Source organism: Trichoderma virens, assembly GCF_000170995.1.
Source record: "Trichoderma virens Gv29-8 chromosome Unknown TRIVIscaffold_3, whole genome shotgun sequence".
Classification (NCBI taxonomy): domain Eukaryota; kingdom Fungi; phylum Ascomycota; class Sordariomycetes; order Hypocreales; family Hypocreaceae; genus Trichoderma; species Trichoderma virens.
This window is the reverse complement of record NW_014013746.1, coordinates 1,614,474-1,632,243: the sequence shown is the minus strand read 5'-3', so window position 1 is coordinate 1,632,243 and position 17,770 is coordinate 1,614,474. Positions and strand designations below refer to the sequence as shown.

General features: G+C 50.2%; 9 protein-coding genes across 9 annotated transcripts; 5 read left to right on the top strand and 4 right to left on the bottom strand.

Moving 5' to 3' along the window:
- Positions 1-852: 852 nt before the first annotated feature.
- TRIVIDRAFT_79352 (uncharacterized protein) lies at positions 853-2,160 on the bottom strand (the record flags this gene model as incomplete). Its single annotated transcript, XM_014104298.1, has 2 exons — positions 853-1,703; positions 1,776-2,160. The coding sequence occupies 2 exons, from the start codon at positions 2,109-2,111 to the stop codon at positions 987-989; spliced, it is 1,053 nt and encodes a 350-aa protein (XP_013959773.1).
- A 1,276-nt stretch (positions 2,161-3,436) lies between these two features.
- TRIVIDRAFT_54981 (uncharacterized protein) lies at positions 3,437-5,877 on the top strand (the record flags this gene model as incomplete). The annotated part of the gene is made up of 2 exons (XM_014104297.1): positions 3,437-5,649; positions 5,709-5,877. 2 exons carry the CDS (start codon positions 3,437-3,439, stop codon positions 5,875-5,877), a joined length of 2,382 nt encoding a protein of 793 aa, XP_013959772.1.
- A 197-nt stretch (positions 5,878-6,074) lies between these two features.
- TRIVIDRAFT_32579 (uncharacterized protein) lies at positions 6,075-6,794 on the bottom strand (the record flags this gene model as incomplete). The annotated part of the gene is made up of 2 exons (XM_014104296.1): positions 6,075-6,266; positions 6,339-6,794. 2 exons carry the CDS (start codon positions 6,792-6,794, stop codon positions 6,075-6,077), a joined length of 648 nt encoding a protein of 215 aa, XP_013959771.1.
- A 358-nt stretch (positions 6,795-7,152) lies between these two features.
- Positions 7,153-7,985, top strand: TRIVIDRAFT_177582 (uncharacterized protein; the record flags this gene model as incomplete). The annotated part of the gene is made up of 2 exons (XM_014104295.1): positions 7,153-7,308; positions 7,395-7,985. The coding sequence occupies 2 exons, from the start codon at positions 7,153-7,155 to the stop codon at positions 7,788-7,790; spliced, it is 552 nt and encodes a 183-aa protein (XP_013959770.1).
- A 1,006-nt stretch (positions 7,986-8,991) lies between these two features.
- On the top strand, positions 8,992-9,735 carry TRIVIDRAFT_32952 (uncharacterized protein; the record flags this gene model as incomplete). The annotated part of the gene is made up of 1 exon (XM_014104294.1): positions 8,992-9,735. One exon carries the CDS (start codon positions 8,992-8,994, stop codon positions 9,733-9,735), a length of 744 nt encoding a protein of 247 aa, XP_013959769.1.
- Positions 9,736-10,047: 312 nt separating this feature from the next.
- Positions 10,048-13,233, bottom strand: TRIVIDRAFT_33213 (uncharacterized protein; the record flags this gene model as incomplete). Its single annotated transcript, XM_014104293.1, has 2 exons — positions 10,048-10,239; positions 10,381-13,233. The coding sequence occupies 2 exons, from the start codon at positions 13,231-13,233 to the stop codon at positions 10,048-10,050; spliced, it is 3,045 nt and encodes a 1,014-aa protein (XP_013959768.1).
- A 962-nt stretch (positions 13,234-14,195) lies between these two features.
- TRIVIDRAFT_121002 (uncharacterized protein) lies at positions 14,196-14,645 on the top strand (the record flags this gene model as incomplete). Its single annotated transcript, XM_014104292.1, has 2 exons — positions 14,196-14,391; positions 14,461-14,645. Coding segments are annotated over 2 exons (381 nt in total), but the record flags the coding sequence as incomplete, so codon positions are not given.
- Positions 14,646-15,269: 624 nt separating this feature from the next.
- TRIVIDRAFT_54976 (uncharacterized protein) lies at positions 15,270-15,743 on the top strand (the record flags this gene model as incomplete). The annotated part of the gene is made up of 1 exon (XM_014104291.1): positions 15,270-15,743. The coding sequence occupies one exon, from the start codon at positions 15,270-15,272 to the stop codon at positions 15,741-15,743; it is 474 nt and encodes a 157-aa protein (XP_013959766.1).
- Positions 15,744-16,063: 320 nt separating this feature from the next.
- TRIVIDRAFT_215469 (uncharacterized protein) lies at positions 16,064-16,789 on the bottom strand (the record flags this gene model as incomplete). The annotated part of the gene is made up of 2 exons (XM_014104290.1): positions 16,064-16,324; positions 16,402-16,789. 2 exons carry the CDS (start codon positions 16,593-16,595, stop codon positions 16,243-16,245), a joined length of 276 nt encoding a protein of 91 aa, XP_013959765.1.
- Positions 16,790-17,770: the final 981 nt, after the last annotated feature.

Genomic DNA, 17,770 nt, shown 5'->3' with positions numbered 1-17,770 from the left:
TGCGTCCAACAAGGCACGGATCGTCGCCGTTTTCGTCGCCGTTAGAGGTTCTGTTTGGAATGAGTGTTCTGTTCTGCCCCGTCTCTCTCAGGAGCGGAAGCGTCGTTCGGATGGTTCGTATTGGGGCGATGGTCGCCAGCAGTATTTCGTTTGGCGCGAGCGTCGCGGAGACGTTGGCTGTTGCGGGAGCATGTGGCTATCTCGATCGAGATGGCGAAAGGAGCGCAAGGAGGGAGTTGCTATGGTAGACACTGTCTTGTTCTGGCGAGAAATCCACGACTCCGTGCCCCGGAGATTCGGATCTTCGCTGGCGGAAAATTGGCAGTTGTGGCGCAGATCCCAGAGCTTGGCAGTGGTGAGATGCTTAGGGTTTCAGGATGAATGAAGGTGAGTTCAAGAAGCCCAGATGAAAAGGATGCCGTCATCGGTTGGTTGGCTGTGCCTGTAGCCCCCAGGCTCTGCCTTATGGGCGCCCGCCACTAGGGAGGCCCCTGAGGATCCCCCCAAAATCCTCCGGGCGGGCTGCTGGATTTCTAGCGTAGCACTGGAACCTGTCAGAGGCTGCACTGTAACAGCTGATGGTCACATCACACGGACATGGACACAACATCCATACTATTGACACCCATGCGGACCTGAGGTATGACGCAGGCAGAGTAGCAGTTGAGACTGAACGTGAAAACGGATGCGGTCTTGTCTTACATGTACAGGTGGAGGTACTCGCGGTAAGACAAAATAAATGCTGTTCCATACATGTACCAAGGTTGAGGTATACCAGAATTGAGGAAAGCGATGGTAGCAATGAGAAAATGAGACTGCATGGCCTCTCACAATATTACTAAGCCGCAGGAGGATCATCACATCATATGTATTAACAGTATATGCCGTCAAACGTGTCTTTATACTTTCACTTGACTGCGCGCATGGCAGAGTCATCTGACTTTCGTGTAGACTAAGGTCTGCCACAACCATCACCCTCCCAACGTTTATTTCGCTCCCTCGCCAAACAAGACCTCCAGAGGGTTGTATGTGTATTTCAAGTCACCATGCCAATAGTTGACAGACTCCGCCTTGGAGATCGCCCAGGCTTCGTCCAGCGCTTTCACAACTTCCTCGGGTAACGGACCCTTCTCAAGGTTGTCAAGGTTGTTCTCCAGCTGCGCGACACTGGAGACACCGATGATGATGCCATCGTTTCCGTCCTTGATCTTGAGTCCAGAGTGGTGAACCATCCATCGCAGTGCAATCTCAATCAACGTCAGCCCTGCCTTCTCTGCTGCTTCCTCAACAAGCTTCAGCGACTCAAAGGTGCTGTCCCGGAAGTATCTGTTTCGGTAGTTGGTTGCCATAGCCGTGTTGCCAGAGTATCGTCCTGCTTCTGGGAGAATATCCTTGGACTTGATCTTTCCTGAGAACAGGCCGCCTGCAAGAGGGTTGTACACGACAATATCGAGGCCGTAGCGCCGGCAGGCAACAAACAGCTCCGATTCGATGTTTCGAGTGATGGCATTGTACATGCCCTGATAGATGGTGGGGCGGACCCAGCCGTTGTATTTGCATGTCATGACGACTTCGGCTACTTCGTAAGCTGTGAAGTTGCTGATACCCAGCTTGACGAATTTGCCGGCCTTGTGAAGACGGTCAACAGCCTCAAGGGTCTCCGCAAAGGGGACTCCGCGGTCGGGCTTGTGAAGATACAGAATCTGCGTCGCGACGGTCAACAAGAATATTCTACACTGAGTGCCTCTTTTCTGCTTGTCATATCATGCACTCACATCAACGCAATCTGTCTCCAGCTCCTTCAGACTCTTCTCGACGGACTCGATGACCTTTTCGGCTGTGTTCTCACCAAGTGCCGAAGGGTACTTGACTTTGGTCGCCAGGGTGAGACCTCTCTTCTTCCAGTTGGCCTGGCGTGTGAAGTCTTCTTGGGCACCACCAACATAGACTCGTGCTGTGTCAATCTCATTATAGCCCCGAGCCTGCAAAACGTCAAGGGCCTTGTTAAAGGTGTCTACATCAGTGATTCTGGCGCCGTCATTCTCGTTGGGGCCAAAGGTCATGAGACCGAGGATAACACGGGGCTTAGGAGCTTGTGCAATGAGGGGCATCTTGGCTTGTTGTTGGCTGAACTTGCTTGCTGTTGTGGCTATCCCAAGATGAGGGGGAGCATCTACTTCGATATATATACACGAGAGGGGGCCCCGGATCTAAGTACGCAGATAGGGCGTGTTAGACCCGGTGGGCGAATAAGACTGGGTCCCGGCTCCGATTCGTATTGACTCAAATATCGCAATCAACGCCCAGCAATTGGTCTATCCCACTTGTGCAGGAGTACATGAGTACATGAAACACTTGGAGAGCTCACAAACGTCATTCCTCATGATAATCGGATAATCGCTACGAAAATGAAACTCGGCAACTGTCCAAGCCAGCTGATATAAGTAACTTTACAAGCACAATTATAAACTCCGATCAAACGACTGGAGACATCTCCGATGGCACTTGCAGAGTTGCTGGACCTACAAAGTCTCAGCGCCGCGCTAAGTCCGTGGACTACGATCGCAGATAGTGTGCTGACAAACCGGCAACATCCGTGTGAATATACTAGCTACAGGAGGAAATAATGGCGACTTGATGACTCTTACAGCATCCATTCCACGCGGCTAAATTATCCGGTCTATACGTGTATCCTATTTGCCTATCCCATCCCTCATACGAAGGCTGACTCGCAAAGTCTTGCAACCTTTGCCTTGGCATGACTATGACTGCCTCGTTCAGAGAGCCACACGTGGCACAATGATGAGATCTCGGTTAGAAACGCTGAACAGGAAATCCAGCCGAACAGGAAACGAGGCCACGTAAATTAGCAATTCATCCTTTCCGCCCAGAAGCGGCATTTGCGTTTAGAAGCGGGATAAGAAGTGCATGTTCATGGAGATGTTGATTATTACTGCCCGGTTTCCTTGAAAGGAAATAATAGCCATTTCTGTGACTGATATCCCTGCTTCTTTGGTACTCCCCCCATGCTCGTATTACTTTGCATGCATACGTTCAGAATCCGGAGTCCGGAGTCCAAATAGATGCAGAAGACTCCGGGCGTGGCTAAACCAAGTTCAACGAGCTTCTGCACTCACAATGGCGGGGTTGGAAAGCATCAAATCAACGGCCATGCTGATAACAGAGCTGATAACGGATAATGAACGCCGCCGGAGAAACCGCGGCAAAATAACTGCTCAACCTGCGTCTTGCAAATGCCTGCGAACAACTCGATGTAGTTTGTAGCTTCAACAGACGTGGTGGAATCGGCTGCCTTTGCGCAATCTGTGCAACTCGTCTGTCTCAAACATGATCCAGTGAGCATTTTAAACTCTACCATGTGCCAATTGACGTCTGACAACGCCCAGGCGCATCGAACCATAGAGATATTCACACCATGAGGGCAAACCTGGCCCGTCATGGCAGGCGACTACTTGTCTGCCAGGCGAGGACGGCGCCATCCTGCGCTGTATATGCGACTCCAGCTCGTCGACGGTCGATCGCTCCGAGACCAGTCTCCTATACCAATTTCGAGCGCACGTTTCTCAGCGGCCTGTTCCAGAAGCCTCCGCGGGAAGTCAGACAGCCCGAGTACGAGCCGGGATGGCTGCAAATCATGGTCTGGCGGAGCCACATGCTCGACAACGTCAGGCCGCCGCCACGGAGGGAGTTGTTCGAGCTATGGAAGAAGCTGATGCAGTCAAAATTTGCCACCGGCATGCCTCTGAACAGCACACAGACGCTGCAATGTCGCCGGTTGCTAGAGTATCTAGCGGTTGTGCCAGACAAAAAGCAGGACTGCAAGATGCTTACTCTTGCTGATTTAACGATAGCAAGACAAGTACTCCTTCAAAATGAGCCAATCGAACGAACACAACATCATCTGGATTTCGCCAAGGCGTTGTATACCGTGTGGTTATCCGGAGACTATACCAAGACTCCCAAGGCCGCGGAACAACAATGGATCCATCTGGTCAAGGCCATGTGCTTATATGGTGGGTCTCGCGAGGCTCTACAGATGCTCTACGAGAAATGGGAGCAGCCAGAGTACGCTGTCTACCTGAACCAAGACGTCCACCTGGTAGAAACAGTTGCTAGAGGTCTTGCAAGAGAGGGATGCGAAGCCGAGTTAGTAGAGCTGGTCGAATATGCGGAAAATCACAACGTACCATACGATTTGAAAATTCAAGCCGTCATGGTAGAGTTCTTTGCGGAGCGAGATCGCGTCACCGAGACCAAACACTGGTTCAGTAAGCCGCTGTCCGGCAGCATCCCACGAGCGCCGACATACCGCACTGTGGCAGCTTTTGCCATGCGCAACAACCTCCAAGAATGGGCTACTTCAATATTCCGTGAACTTGGAGAATCACAGCCAAGGAAGATCCACTGGAATGTATTACTTGAGGGGATACTTATTACGGGAAAGAGCCTTGCTGAAGTGGACATTGTGATGTCGCACATGGTTGACCGTAAAGGGGAAATTTCACCAGATACTAGCACCATCAATGGTCTGCTCCGAGTTGCCTCTACGCAGCGAAACGAGGTTCTTGGCGAAGACATTCTTGCGCTCGCCGCAAAGAGGGGATTGGCTCCAAACGGAGAGACTCATTTAATCCTGCTCGGCTTGCGACTTGGAACTAGCAATTTGGTGGGGGCACGGGAGGCATACAATCAAGTCAGGCATATGCGGCCTTGGACGAACGAGACAAAGCCGCATCTCTTTGCTGAATTCCGCAAGATGGTCAACGAGTACCTGGTGGCGCTGGCTGCACAGAAACAGCCGGATTTCAAGTTGATTTCATCAATGCTTGAAGCTGTTGAAGAAGATCGAATGAGGCTCGAGCCCTCCACTGTCGCGGCCCTCTGCTTAAGATTCCTAGAGAATGACCAGCATTTCGACGTCATGGATATCCTCTCAATTTATTCCTTCTTATATAGTGAATCGGAGCGAGAGGTTATCCAGACCGCATTTGTCTCGTTCTGCCTCGATCCCAGCACGAGCACAAATCGAGCGTGGGGCGCGTACCAGCTCCTCCATCAATACTTCCAGGATACCAGCTTCGAACGGCGCGTGGAATTGATGAATGCGTTTTTCCAGCGCAAACGTCCCGACATGGCTTCACACGTCTTTGGGCACATGCGTGCGCACCGAAATAAGTCATTTCATCCCAAAATGGAAACCTACATCACATGTCTAGAGGGAATTGCTCGATATCCTGACCAGGATGGGTTGGACATGGTGCATAACATGTTGAAAATGGATACCACGCTCCAGCCATCGACAAAATTATACACAGCTCTGATGCTGGCATATGCTAGCTGCGGCCAACCGCTAATAGCGCTGGACTACTGGCAACAAATCACTCAATCGAGGGAAGGGCCGTCATACGCGACGTTGGAGGCGATTTTTTGGACACTAGAAAAGAAGACGGGCGGGCACACACAAGCCCGAGAGATTTGGGATAGGATGGAGAGGATGGATTTGGAAATACCGCCCAGCGTCTACAACGCCTACATTGGCGCAATAGCTGGCAGTGGGAATGAAAAGGAGGTTCGAGGATTGATAATGAAGATGGCATCTGTCGTGGGGTCAGAGCCAGATGCTATGACGTGAGTGCAAACCCCCATCCAACTGTGTTCAGTTGTCGCAATTGCTAACTCCTCTACAGCCTTGGTATTGCATATAACTCTTTACCCGGACAGCCACTTCAGAAGGGATTCCAGGAGTGGGCCAAGGGGCGATACCCCGATATTTGGGCAGAACTGATGAAGGTGGGACGGCGCATGGACGAGTACTCGCTATGCCAATTCAAAATAGAACGGGTCATGAAGGCCTAGAGTGAGTGTACAACGATGGAGAAATATAATCATGACATGTATCTATACATAACGGAGGGTGGCATCTATTGTACACATAGTAAAAAAAATGGACAAATATAGTATTCATGAGTGGCCATACCCATAGACGGCGGCTCACACAACATTCAATCAGGCCCCAATGCTTTTTTTTTTTTCAGTCGTTCTCCCCCTCTCTCTTATCTCCTCTCGGGGAAGAAATGCTCCCTGATCATCTCCGGGTGGGCGTGAATAGTCGGGTACAGGCCCATGCCCTGAACTCTGCGGATCATCTTGGCAATCTTGCGCTGGTTGACGGGACGAAGGCTCGTGCCTGATGAGTGCGTGATCTGGCCGGACGTCGAGGTGAATTCCTGGATCAGAGAGAAGTTCTACAATTGCCTCAAGTCAGCATATCCCAAGTCTCTCTGTCTCTTCTCTCTATTTCCACATTTCCAACATACCTTGTACATGTCCAGTGGTCGAATGCCCAGCGCATCAATCACATCTCCGCTACGAGGCGACCTCTTCCTCCACTTCTGCATCTCCACAGGGCTCATATCGTGTGGCGAATAAACATCACCAGCATCCCACCTCCGCGGCATCTGCTTCAAGTAATCGTTCGAGTTCTTCTGGTTGCGCAGCAGCTCAATGCTCGCCTGCTTGGTCCGCATAGCGTGCTGCCCATCGCGCTTAAACCGAGTCAACATATTGGTAGCGATGTCGCCGGGATTGTGCGCCGCGCGAGGGCCCTGGCTGGGGGGTCGCGAAGGGCCGGAGCTGTTGATGGAGAGGAGGCTGCTGCTGGAGGAGGGGCGGTGGTGGACAGGCTCGCTGCGAGGAGCGCAGGCCGGGGCGGAAGTCGAGAAGCCGCGGATGGAGAGGCCGCGGACGGCGCAGGAGGGCGGCAAGGGCGGCATGGCGGCGGAATTGAGGCTGGAAGAAGAAGAGGATGAGCCGGCTCTTGCTGGCGGTGATGCGAAATCCTGGTGTTGTGCAAAATGTGGAGGTGGCGGGGCGGAAGAGGTTCCGCGCTGGTGCGTGGCGCCCCGCTTTGGCGTTCCGCCATTTTCCAATTTTCCCATCGCTGCCTCTCAAAAAATTGTCGAGGTTTAAGCCTTTGCTCTCAAATCTTGAGCAAAAACAGACAGCCCGATACCCCATCATTGGTTGCGCCGGATTTATACTCGAAAAAAAAAAAATCTCTTTTATTTCTAGACCGTCAATCTTGGAAACACCAGTAATAGCGACATTGTGCCCGATTGAGGATCCTGCAAGATGGTGCGAAAGCTCAAGTTTCACGAGCAGAAGCTTCTGCGAAAGACAGACTTCTTCACATACAAGCAAGACGACAACCACCGCGACAAGCTCGTCAGGCGGCGGTACATGATCCAGAAGCCAGAGGACTACCACAAGTACAACCGACTCTGCGGCGTAAGTCTCTCAATCAGGATATTCTCGATCCAGCCAATCGCCATATCCTCAAGCTATGCCAACTGACATTCCTTCTTCTTCTCCAGTCCATCCGCCAACTCGCCCACCGCCTCTCCCTCCTCCCCCCCGAAAACCCCGTCCGCCGCAAGCACGAAGACCTCCTCCTCGCAAAGCTCTACGACATGGGCATCCTCTCCTCCACCTCCAAGCTCTCCGCCGTCGAGAACAACGTCACCGTCAGTGCCTTTGCCCGCCGCCGCCTGCCCGTCGTCATGACGCGCCTGCGCATGGCCGAGACCGTCCAGGCCGCCACCAAGCTCATCGAGCAGGGCCACGTCCGTGTCGGCGTCGACGAGATCACCGATCCGGCGTACCTGGTGACGCGCAACAACGAGGACTTTGTCACGTGGGCTGTAGGAAGCAAGATCAAGAAGAATATCATGAAGTACAGGGATGAGCTGGATGACTTTGAGCTGTTGTAATTCTTGTTTTTTTTTTCGCTGTGTTGGGAGTGGGGGTTTTCGGATTAGACAGCGCATGGGGGAGAGCGTACTGGTAGATTGTCATGGAGCTGGTTTTGGCGTTATGGGTTAGGCTGGGATATTCCTGGATTGAGATCCAATCCAATGCTTCAAGAGGGACGGGTTCATCATGTGAAAAAATACATTTTGTTGTACAACTTGCTTACACCATCTTTCTCTGCCAGACGAGTATCATGTAAAAATCTCTCCAGGTTGAGAGAGTGACACAGACAGTGGCCAGAAGCACATTGACAGAGAGATGCCAGTCACGTACCATTAATTTCCGGCATCTCGGAATCTCGTTTCTACTGCTATCCATGGCAACATCCAGTTAGCCCGGGAATCGTCAGCGTCCATGATATTAAGCTTTCTTTTGACAGCCTTGGTGACAGGTTGCAAACATGGCTATTTTCTGCTCACTAATCAGCAGCAAATTCTCTCCAGTAATTGGATCAAATCACACCATGGCTTGTTCATTATAAGCATAACATACATGCCTTGTGTTAGCCACCAGCGAGGATAAATGTCTCCAGCAGGCGAGCAAGAGTCCATCGCACTGTGTTTCATCCAAGCTTCTCATCCACGTTCCGACTCTTAAATGGTCGTTCACTTCATTCATTCCCAGCCAAATGTGTGAGCGTCATAATCAATATCCCAAATCATGAGCTTTTCCCCCCCTCCCCATATCCCAAAAACATAAAATACCCTTATAAGCATCAACACCCCCCCAAAAGATTTCGCGAATCATCCAAATCTTCACCAGCGGCTAAGCGGAGATCCGGCACTCCACCCAAATCGGCCCCACATCCGTAGGCCTTCTTTTGTGTCGACACACCAAAAGGCGCAGCATGAAGAGAAAAAAAAGGGCTAGACTCCCATGCGTATGAGATATGAGCTCCAGGCTGATAAACACACTGTGCGTGACGGCTATAAAAACCCACACTCACACGAGCTCCCACACCCTTCTCTTCCCTTCCCCCCTGATCGGCTTGTAAGAGCTTGGTTTTCTTCTTATTCTTTTCCTCTTTATAGAGCTCTCGCTTTTTTTTGTGCGGCGCTTTTATGCAAAAGCGTGTGCCTGCTTCAAACATCATCATCCTCCCACTCACATTTATAAGAGTCTCCTGAGCGCCGAGGGTAGTCGCCCTCACCCTCCTTCGCCATGCCCGTCTTGGCCACTATCAAAGATGTCTTGATACATCTTATAGACCCATGGGCGTTTATGGCCGTCTCCTTTTCTCATATCCCTGCGACGATTCGTGGACTCATCCATGACAGGAACTATCGCGCGCTCTTCTCCTTCACTGGATTCCGCGAGGCTCTGTTCGGCACATTTTGGGCCACCGTCGGGCCAGATGTAAAGACCAATGGCGAGCAGCGAGTCATTCCTCTTCTTGAAGGACGTGTCAAGGGCGGTGTTATCCATGACGACATCGTGAGCACCCCTGTTTATGGCACTGTCATCGAGGTCGGCGCCGGAAGTGGCATGTGGGCAGACGTTTTTGCTCGTTTCCGCGAAAATGCCAACAACACAGACAACGCAGACGGCCTTCGCAACAGGAAAACCACGGGCGGCCACATCACCAAGATTTATGGCGTAGAGCCCAACCCCATTTCTGCTAAAGCGCTCGAGAAACGTGTCAAGGACCTTGGTATGGATGACATCTACACCGTCGTCCCTGTTGGTATTGAATCTGTCGACGACCCCTCTGCGTGGAACGGCAAGATTGAGCCCGGCAGTGTTGACTGCATTGTCGGCATCCTGTGCCTCTGCAGCATCCCCGAGCCCGAAAAGAACATCAAGCTTTTGTACAAGCTGCTCAAGCCAGGCGGACACTGGTACGTCTATGAGCACGTCAAAGTTTGGCGTGGAGGCCTGCTGCTCAGCCTATATCAGCGTAAGTAAAAACACTCATAATGCTCCCGATCGCAAGCATACCAAAGGCTAACCGTGGCCGGCTCTCCAGGCTTCACCAACCTCATCTGGCCACACTTTTTGGGTGGATGCCAGCTTTGCCGCGATACCGAGAAGAATCTCAGAGCCGCGGGCCCCTTCCAGGAGATTGACCTTGCGCAGCCTGCGGCTCAGCCTTCTTATCAGGTCTTGCCTCACAAGATTGGCACCCTGACAAAATAAATATCGCCATCGACGCCAAAATAAAATGAACAAATTCGTCAGCGCAGCAAAAGAAAGTCCTTGCTTGAGCAATATCCCGTCTCAAAGCTCATCGTCGTCGTCGTCATCCAAGAGGAAAATCGAAGTCCGCTTAGACTTGCTGTCCACCGGTATCGGCTTCTCCTCGTCGGTGTTTTCTTGTTTTTTCATGTCTATTTTCTCGTCCTTGACATCTTCGGCCTTCGTTTTTGATTTGATTTCGCGTTTCACCCCCTCACTCGTTTCCTTTTTCGCCTTCTTCTCCTCTTTCATGTTTTCGAGCTTAGATTGAGGCCAGGGGTCCAAGTCTTTGAGCATTACCCCGCTTCTTGCTTCATCCTCCTTTATCGCTTCCAGTTTTGGCTTGTGTTCTTCCTTCAGGGTATTTACCCTTACGTCCGTCGATGATCCTTGGCGGTTGGCTATACCCTCCTTTGCATCAAGAAATCCCTCCTTTTCCAGCTTAGTCTCGCGCCTCTTATAGAATGAATTCAAGCAGTTCCTTCTCGCTTCTGTTGTCCAGTTTTCCACAATGAGGGCAAAGTCTGTAGCATTGGCAAAGCCAAATTCCCTAGCCATCTCACAAAATTGGCGCAAGCAAACATCTTCGGGCGGCTTGTATGAGCTGTGTAGTCCGTCCCCGTCACTCTCGTCGCTATCAGCAAATAAAGTAGTTTGGCCCGCAAGGTCCCCTTCCCCAAACAGTCTCATGGCCGCCCGCCGCGAGAGCTGCTCTTCTACCTTGGAAGATCCAATCACTTCAGAATTGTCGTGCGTATACTCCACACCAGCCGCTGTGAGAATAGCTTGCACCGCATCGCTTTTTAGACGGCTTGTCTTTGCCTTTTTAGCTTCGAGTGTTTTTTGCTGGTCGCCTGAAGTCAGCAAGTCAGCCAGCTGGCTCAGTCCTCCGTCTTCTGAGTCGGTGCCCTCTTCCTGTTTCACGACTCCTAAATCTTCCCCGTCCTTGGCTGCCTCTTCCATGTCAACATCAGCCAAGTGCACCCCAGCTTTAGCCTCAGCGATGTTTGTCTTGTTCACAATATCGCGAAGCAACCCCATATTGCTATGGTAGGTGAAAATGTTGGATAGTCCGAAGATTTCACCCTTCCGTTCAGTGTCCTGCTGAACGCCACGGAAATATCGCCGCTCAGACGACGCAGTATATCCGATGTTTGCTTGCTGTTGCTTGTAAATTTGCCGGGCATAGACGATTTCCTCAATCGTCCCCACGGAAATGAGCCGAAAGACTTCGACATCGCGAGTCTGACCAATTCGATAGGCTCGATCCTGCGCTTGTAGATCATACGCAGGATTCCAGTGAGGGTCGATGATGACTACCTTGTTAGCCGAGGTGATGTTTAGCCCGACACCACCAGCCTTGGTCGATATGAGAAACACAAATTGCGTGGGGTCGGAGTTGAACGTATCCACCACATCCTGCCGCGCTTCATAGCTCAGGGAACCATCCAGGTAGCTCACAGTGTAGCTTGTATTAGTGAAAAGGTGCTGCAGTATGCGAAGTAACCGCACACTATGAGAAAATACCAAGACTTTGTTTCCGCTGCCATGCCAAAATTTGAGCAGCTTCTTCAGGATTTTCCACTTGCCACAGAACTCGGGATTGACCAGGTTACTAATCCGATCTCTCTTCTCATATAGCACTCTCCACGTGTCAGGCATGCAGGTTTGGAGTGTCGCGAGTTCTTGCTCGTGCTTTTCTTCTAAATCCGTCGTCTGCGGCACCAGCAGAGTCAGGTGGTTGGCCAATTTTTGCAGAATTATCATGCTTGGGAAGACGACGGTTTGCCAGCGTTTGCCATTTGGGAGAAACTCATCGCAACACCAACCTCTTTTGCCTCCGTGCTCACAATCTTCCGAAGCCGTCCTCAGTATTGCTACTTCTTTGCTGTCGAGGAAATTCTCGTATGCTTCCATTTGTAAGTCCGTAAGGGGGCAAAAGACGACTCGGTCGGATTTTTTGGGTAATTGATCAGCTATCAGAGATTTCATACGGCGCAAGAAGTACCTAGGAAGAAGATTCTGAACCAATTTCTTTGCCGTCTGCCTCGCGAGACTCAGCTGCGCAACCGTTGCTTCATGAGACTGGCCGACGGTCAGGGGTTTCGTGATGGTGTGCGACCACTCTGCTTTGGTGCCAAAATGGCCTGGGTTGGTCCAATCCAATAGTGTCCAGAGCTCCTCGTATCTATTTTGTATGGCTGTTCCTGTTAAACCAATCCGACAAAGCGCATTGACTTCTTGCAATGCCTTGGTAGTCTCCGAATAGCGATCCTTGAGGCGATGACACTCGTCGGCGATGATGGCATCCCACTGCACCATGTTGATGGAGCTGCGAGAGTTTTTATACGTCTCGTAAGTTGTAATCATGATTTCCAGCATCCCGGCGCGAGCCGCACCAAGCACGTCGTCCTTGTTGGCTCCGTGAAACAGATCCACATGCCACCATCCCCATCGGCTCAACTCGTTTCTCCAGTTCATAATGAGAGATCCGGGGCAGACAATGAGTATCTTGGGGTACCATCTCTCGCTAAGAAGTCTCATCTGTCTCATGCGTTTGCCATCTCGTTCGTCTCCTGTCTTCCCAAAGGCCGCCGTCAAGAAGGCAACCACTTGAACCGTCTTGCCAAGGCCCATGTCGTCACCCAGGATGCCTCCCTCTTGGTAGACAAACTTTTTGTGCAAAAACCGGACGCCTTCCACCTGGTAATCACGCAAGTACTGTGCGATTGATGCCGGAATTAGGCCTCCTGACTGAGGAAGCTCGATATCTTTATACGGCCGAGACGGTTTGATACCACTTCTTGGGTCGAAATCTGGTCTCTCTTTCAGCTCTCTAAGCCTCCTTGACTCATCGAATTCGACATCCGTATAATCAGGTGGCAACATTAGGGCGGATTCGTGGTATAACCTCCTCTTGGCATCAAAGTTTCGTCTTCGTTCAATCAGATAGTCAGGCAGGTCCACTCTCTCCAAGTCGTCTTCTGTGTGGTCTCCATCTCCAGTTTTCTTTTCTGCTTTCTTTTTCCCGGTGGATTTGCGTTTGGCCCTTCGTTTCTTTGGCCTGGAAGGCGCACTGTCTGATTCATCCGTCCACTGAACCTTTTCCGTGAATTCCAGCTCGACCTTCCTTTTCCGAGGAGGCGGCTTGGCTGGTCCCTCAAAGCCATCTTCAGAGGCTGATTCCGTATCCTCATCATCTGAGAGTTCGATGATGTCCGTGGCCATTTTTAGCAATGAAAGTGGTAGCAAGAGCCATGAGAGATTCTTGGTAGAAACGCGCAGTGATAACACGAGGAGATGGTGAATAATGCGAAATCACGTGATGCATGCTGTCTTTCTTTACTTAGTGTTGGCTGCCTGTATTGCCTGATTTTAGCGGTTATAGGGAGGGGCAGTGAAAGCTTGTGGTCCTGAACAAGTGCACTCAACCCAATATTCCTGTGCCTCAGGGGGGAAAAGGGGGAATAATTAATAAAAACACTATATGAAACAAAATAAAAAAGACTCAAAATCAACAAAAATAGCCAAGCATACGCCAACAGCTTCAAAATTGACCAATCACATCGCCAGTGCAGCGCAGTAGCCGTGTATCGGTTATTATTGACGTCATGCCGCCTTTTTCGACGTTGGATTGCATGTATACCTAGAATTGGCCTATAGCGTGCTGTAGATTCCACCTTTTCGGATACTTGTAGGGGCCAATGAAACATGTAGCAGGTACGTCAAAACACTGCCCGATATCAGATTCTCTCCCAGTCAGCCTCATTGTAGGTAGGCAATCACCACAAGCAAAGCACTGACAAAAGCCAATCATTAAACATTGACAGAATTGCTACAGTGTACTGCATACAGCTAGCCACTATGACGAGAAAGGAAATCAGCTTCAAACATATAAATAGCAGCATCTACCTTAGAACACGCTAGCCGGCTCCATAATTAATATTCAGCTGTCTCAGGCTCAATTCAAGTACATGTACGGAGTACTCCGTACTCCGTACTTTCGCGTATATACCGCTCGCCTCCGCCTTGAGGAGGTACCTCTCTCTCTCTATCTGTCTTGAGCAATCCAATTCGACAATTCCATCGACATCTCAGCATCAATCCTCGCTTGATTCGCCCTATACTCTCAGCACAAAACAGCAAACATGTCCAACAACTTTGAGGCGGTGAGAAACATCTCCGGTGACCAGGCCAAGGCAATCCTCCTCTCTCTCTGCACCAACCCTGTCATTCGTGCCAAGGTTGCCTCTTATGCCAAACGACTCGATCAAGAGGAATCGACCAAGAAGCGGAAGCCCGAGTCTACTATTGCCATCTGTGTGCAATGCGACCAGCCGTTCTACCAAGAGGACAACCATGACACTAGCTGTGTCCATCACGATGGTGAGTTCTTTTGATGCGATTCAGGGCAGCCAATACACCAATTGAGGCATCGGTAACCGTACATTACAGGTTTATTAGAGGTAAACTACAAGGCTGAAGTCTGGGAAGACATCGACGATGATGGGCCGATTGACTCTTCAGAAAATGAGGAAGACGTTCCCGAGGGTTTTAATTGGTCCTGCTGCGGTACAATCGGCACTTCTGCCGGCTGCAAAAAGGGCCCGCACCAGGCAGACCCTGAGAAATCGAGGAAAAGCGTCCATGTTTCGGAGGAAAATTCCAAGGATGATGAGTAATGGCATATGAAATGGGGGCGAATTTGAAGAATCGTCGTTAAGCGCACAGGTGTTTTATTCAGAGTTGACAAGGGCAGGTTCATAGCGGCAGGTGGTGCGAGTCTTTCAATGGGGAGTTTAATCCAGGATATGGGCGCAGTTTCCGGAGTAATAGAGTCGTATATGCAGGCTTATTTGAATCATCCGTCATCGGTGAGCTAAATCCGTCAACTCAGCAATCTCTTGTCAGAGCACATGCATTCGAATTGATGACCACATCACGATCGACTTAGCGCCAAAGCGCCCTTAGTCTCGCTCTCGATGAGATAATCGCCATGCACGAGCCAAGCTTCGAGCCTGGGGTTAATTCCATATAAAAGAGAAAGGCCTGACATAGTCGATACACGTATCTGGCTATGCTGAGCTGCTTATGCTAGCAGTAAGAATGTGGGCGACTGCTGTCGGGGATTCGCTAAACAGCTGAGCAAGATGGCTCGCACTATTAAAGACAGCAGATCCCAATGCCAGAATCGCAGAAGAGTTGTGTATGATTGTCACTAACTCATCCATTTTAGCCATAAAACATTTCAAAATTAAATCACCATGGCAGCAAATCTCACTTTATCCCCCGAGGAAGCACGGGATCGCATCGCCATCCGTCAAGTCATCGATCGTTATGCCCACTGCGCCGATCGCCGTTTAGCAGAGGAGCAAATGTCACTCTTCACAGAGGAGACACACTTTGTCGTGTACATGCAAGGGGAAGGCACGGAGCCCTCGCAAGTGGTTCGGAAAAGACAAGACTTACGACCAGTCTTTGAATTCCTGGTCGGGTTCACACACACAACGCACTTCAACGGACAGAGCATCATCGACATCGGTTCGGACGGCAAGACTGCCACCGGGGAAACGTATTGCATCGCCTATCACTTGTCTGAAAAGGACGGTCAGCGACAGATGTATGTTGCCAGTTTGCGGTATCAGGACACTCTGACGAAGGGAGATGATGGGACTTGGTTATTTTCGGAGCGGAAGTTGTATCTTGACTGGTCAGAGACGCGGCCGTCGAACCCATAATTGTTCCTTTTAACACTTTTGAGGTGCACTTTATTATTGAAGAGAAATCGTTGGCAGATTCGCATCGTGGACGTCGCTCTTGTCATATTCCGGAAGCTTAGATCTGGATTTTTGTATGAAAATGTTAGCAATGTGCTGTCCCACTGTCTAAAAGCAAACAATGTTAACTCACTTTTACTCCCCTATAACATATACTTGCCGTATTCCATAATTAAATGCAAAATATCCTCCTTATCCATCTCCAAATTGTGTGATACCTAATTCTTCGATCTAGAGGCCATGTTTGATCAGTTGGCACATTGTTAAATCACAGGTTTCATGTAAGCACGCGTTTGAATGAATTAACAAAAGGAATCAAATTGAATTATTCTGTGTTGCGCCGAATTATGCTTCGCACCCAAAGTCCACCCAAACGCCTGAAGTGTATATATACAGTCGAAAGATGGACATCTCTATGTCTTTTGCTGTCCCACTCTATACCGTCGCCCTTATGAATCTCTTACAGGCGGCCGATCTGTCCGTCCAAAGCCCATTTGCAGAGGACGGGCCAGCCAAGCATGGCACCAAAGATGGGGAAATAACTGCAAAAAGACAAGTGTTAGTTCGGTGATTCTCTGGATGCACTGGCTTTATGTATTGTCTCGCCCGGGCTACTTACGTGACAACCTTGCCAGCAGTCCAAGTAAGGTTCTTGGCATAGTCTGGCCTTTGAGGCTTCATGGTAGCCGCAAATCTCTCGTACGGGGCGTGCTCAAATGCACGACCCATTGATCGGACTTGCGTGTAGAAGGAAAAAGGTCTGCGAACAGCGGTGGCTGCAGTGCGGGTGGCGGCGGCGGCAGCAGCAGACATATTGAGAAGTGTTTGAAAAGGTAAAAGTTTTTTTTGTTGTTGTTGTAAAGGTGATTGAATTTTCGATCGAATTCGAAATCAAATCTTAGTGATGATACACTAAATGAATCTTATTGAGTTGAGATTATTGCAAAAGTGGTTGAGTTGAGAGGTAATCCTCTGTGGATTGTATTGTTGCTTGGTGATGCTGTGATGATGAGCCAGAAACAAACTTGCAAGGCTTCCAACCCGATCATTATGTATCCCACACACTCATCGCAGGTCGCCGCACACCATGCGGAGTAATCACTATCGAAATTTGATTTTTTTTCCCATGATGTCAAGTTTGCGGTGCCGCCGCTCTCGTGAGCCTCCTTGCCGCAGAATATGGGCAGATGCCATACATCCAGCTGGGCGAATATCATACCACTGTCATGACATGCTGCTGTGTTGGCTGTGAAACTTCCGCCCATTGATTGGCTGAGCTTAACACTAGCCTAACGATTTCCGGGCTTCCTTCAATACGACGCTCACTCAGTTTGGCGCTGACTGATCCGCATCCCTGTCGGTGGTGCCACTCCGGAGCATCCCGGAGGGGGGATTGGCCGGCGCTACTGTTTGCCTGGAGGCAGAATTGACGACTTACGAAGTAAAGATCCGAAAGAATACACGAGTCGGGCGTGGAGTCAGAATCGTATAACAGCCTGCTGCCTTAGTGCTCCTAATGCGGAACGTTGTCAAATCATGACGCCGTTCGCAATTTCCTATTATGAGCAGATATGCGCAAGAAGACAACATCGCAAAACATCATGCCACTGATGGCAAACATCATCCCGAATAACCGGATTCTCCCATACGCTGCTGCTTCGGAATCTGGGGAAATCGCCGCAATGGCAAATCACGGAGCAGATATTTGAAGGTCTTGCGATTTGAGATGGTATGTTGTCCTTACAAGGAAAGATGACATCTCAAGGAGATTTAGGCCGCCGATATTCAGGCACTTCATCTGCTGGGGTATACTTAGCCAGGGGCACTCAATCTCATCTTTGCCATCATGACAAGAACTTTGAGAGCAAATTCGATTCTTCAATCCGTCAGGCCATCTCAATTCAGCTCAACGAGAACATTATGACGAGAATTATGTGGATTGAACGGTCTTTGAGCATGTATTGCGGGATCTGCGGTGACTGCGGCAT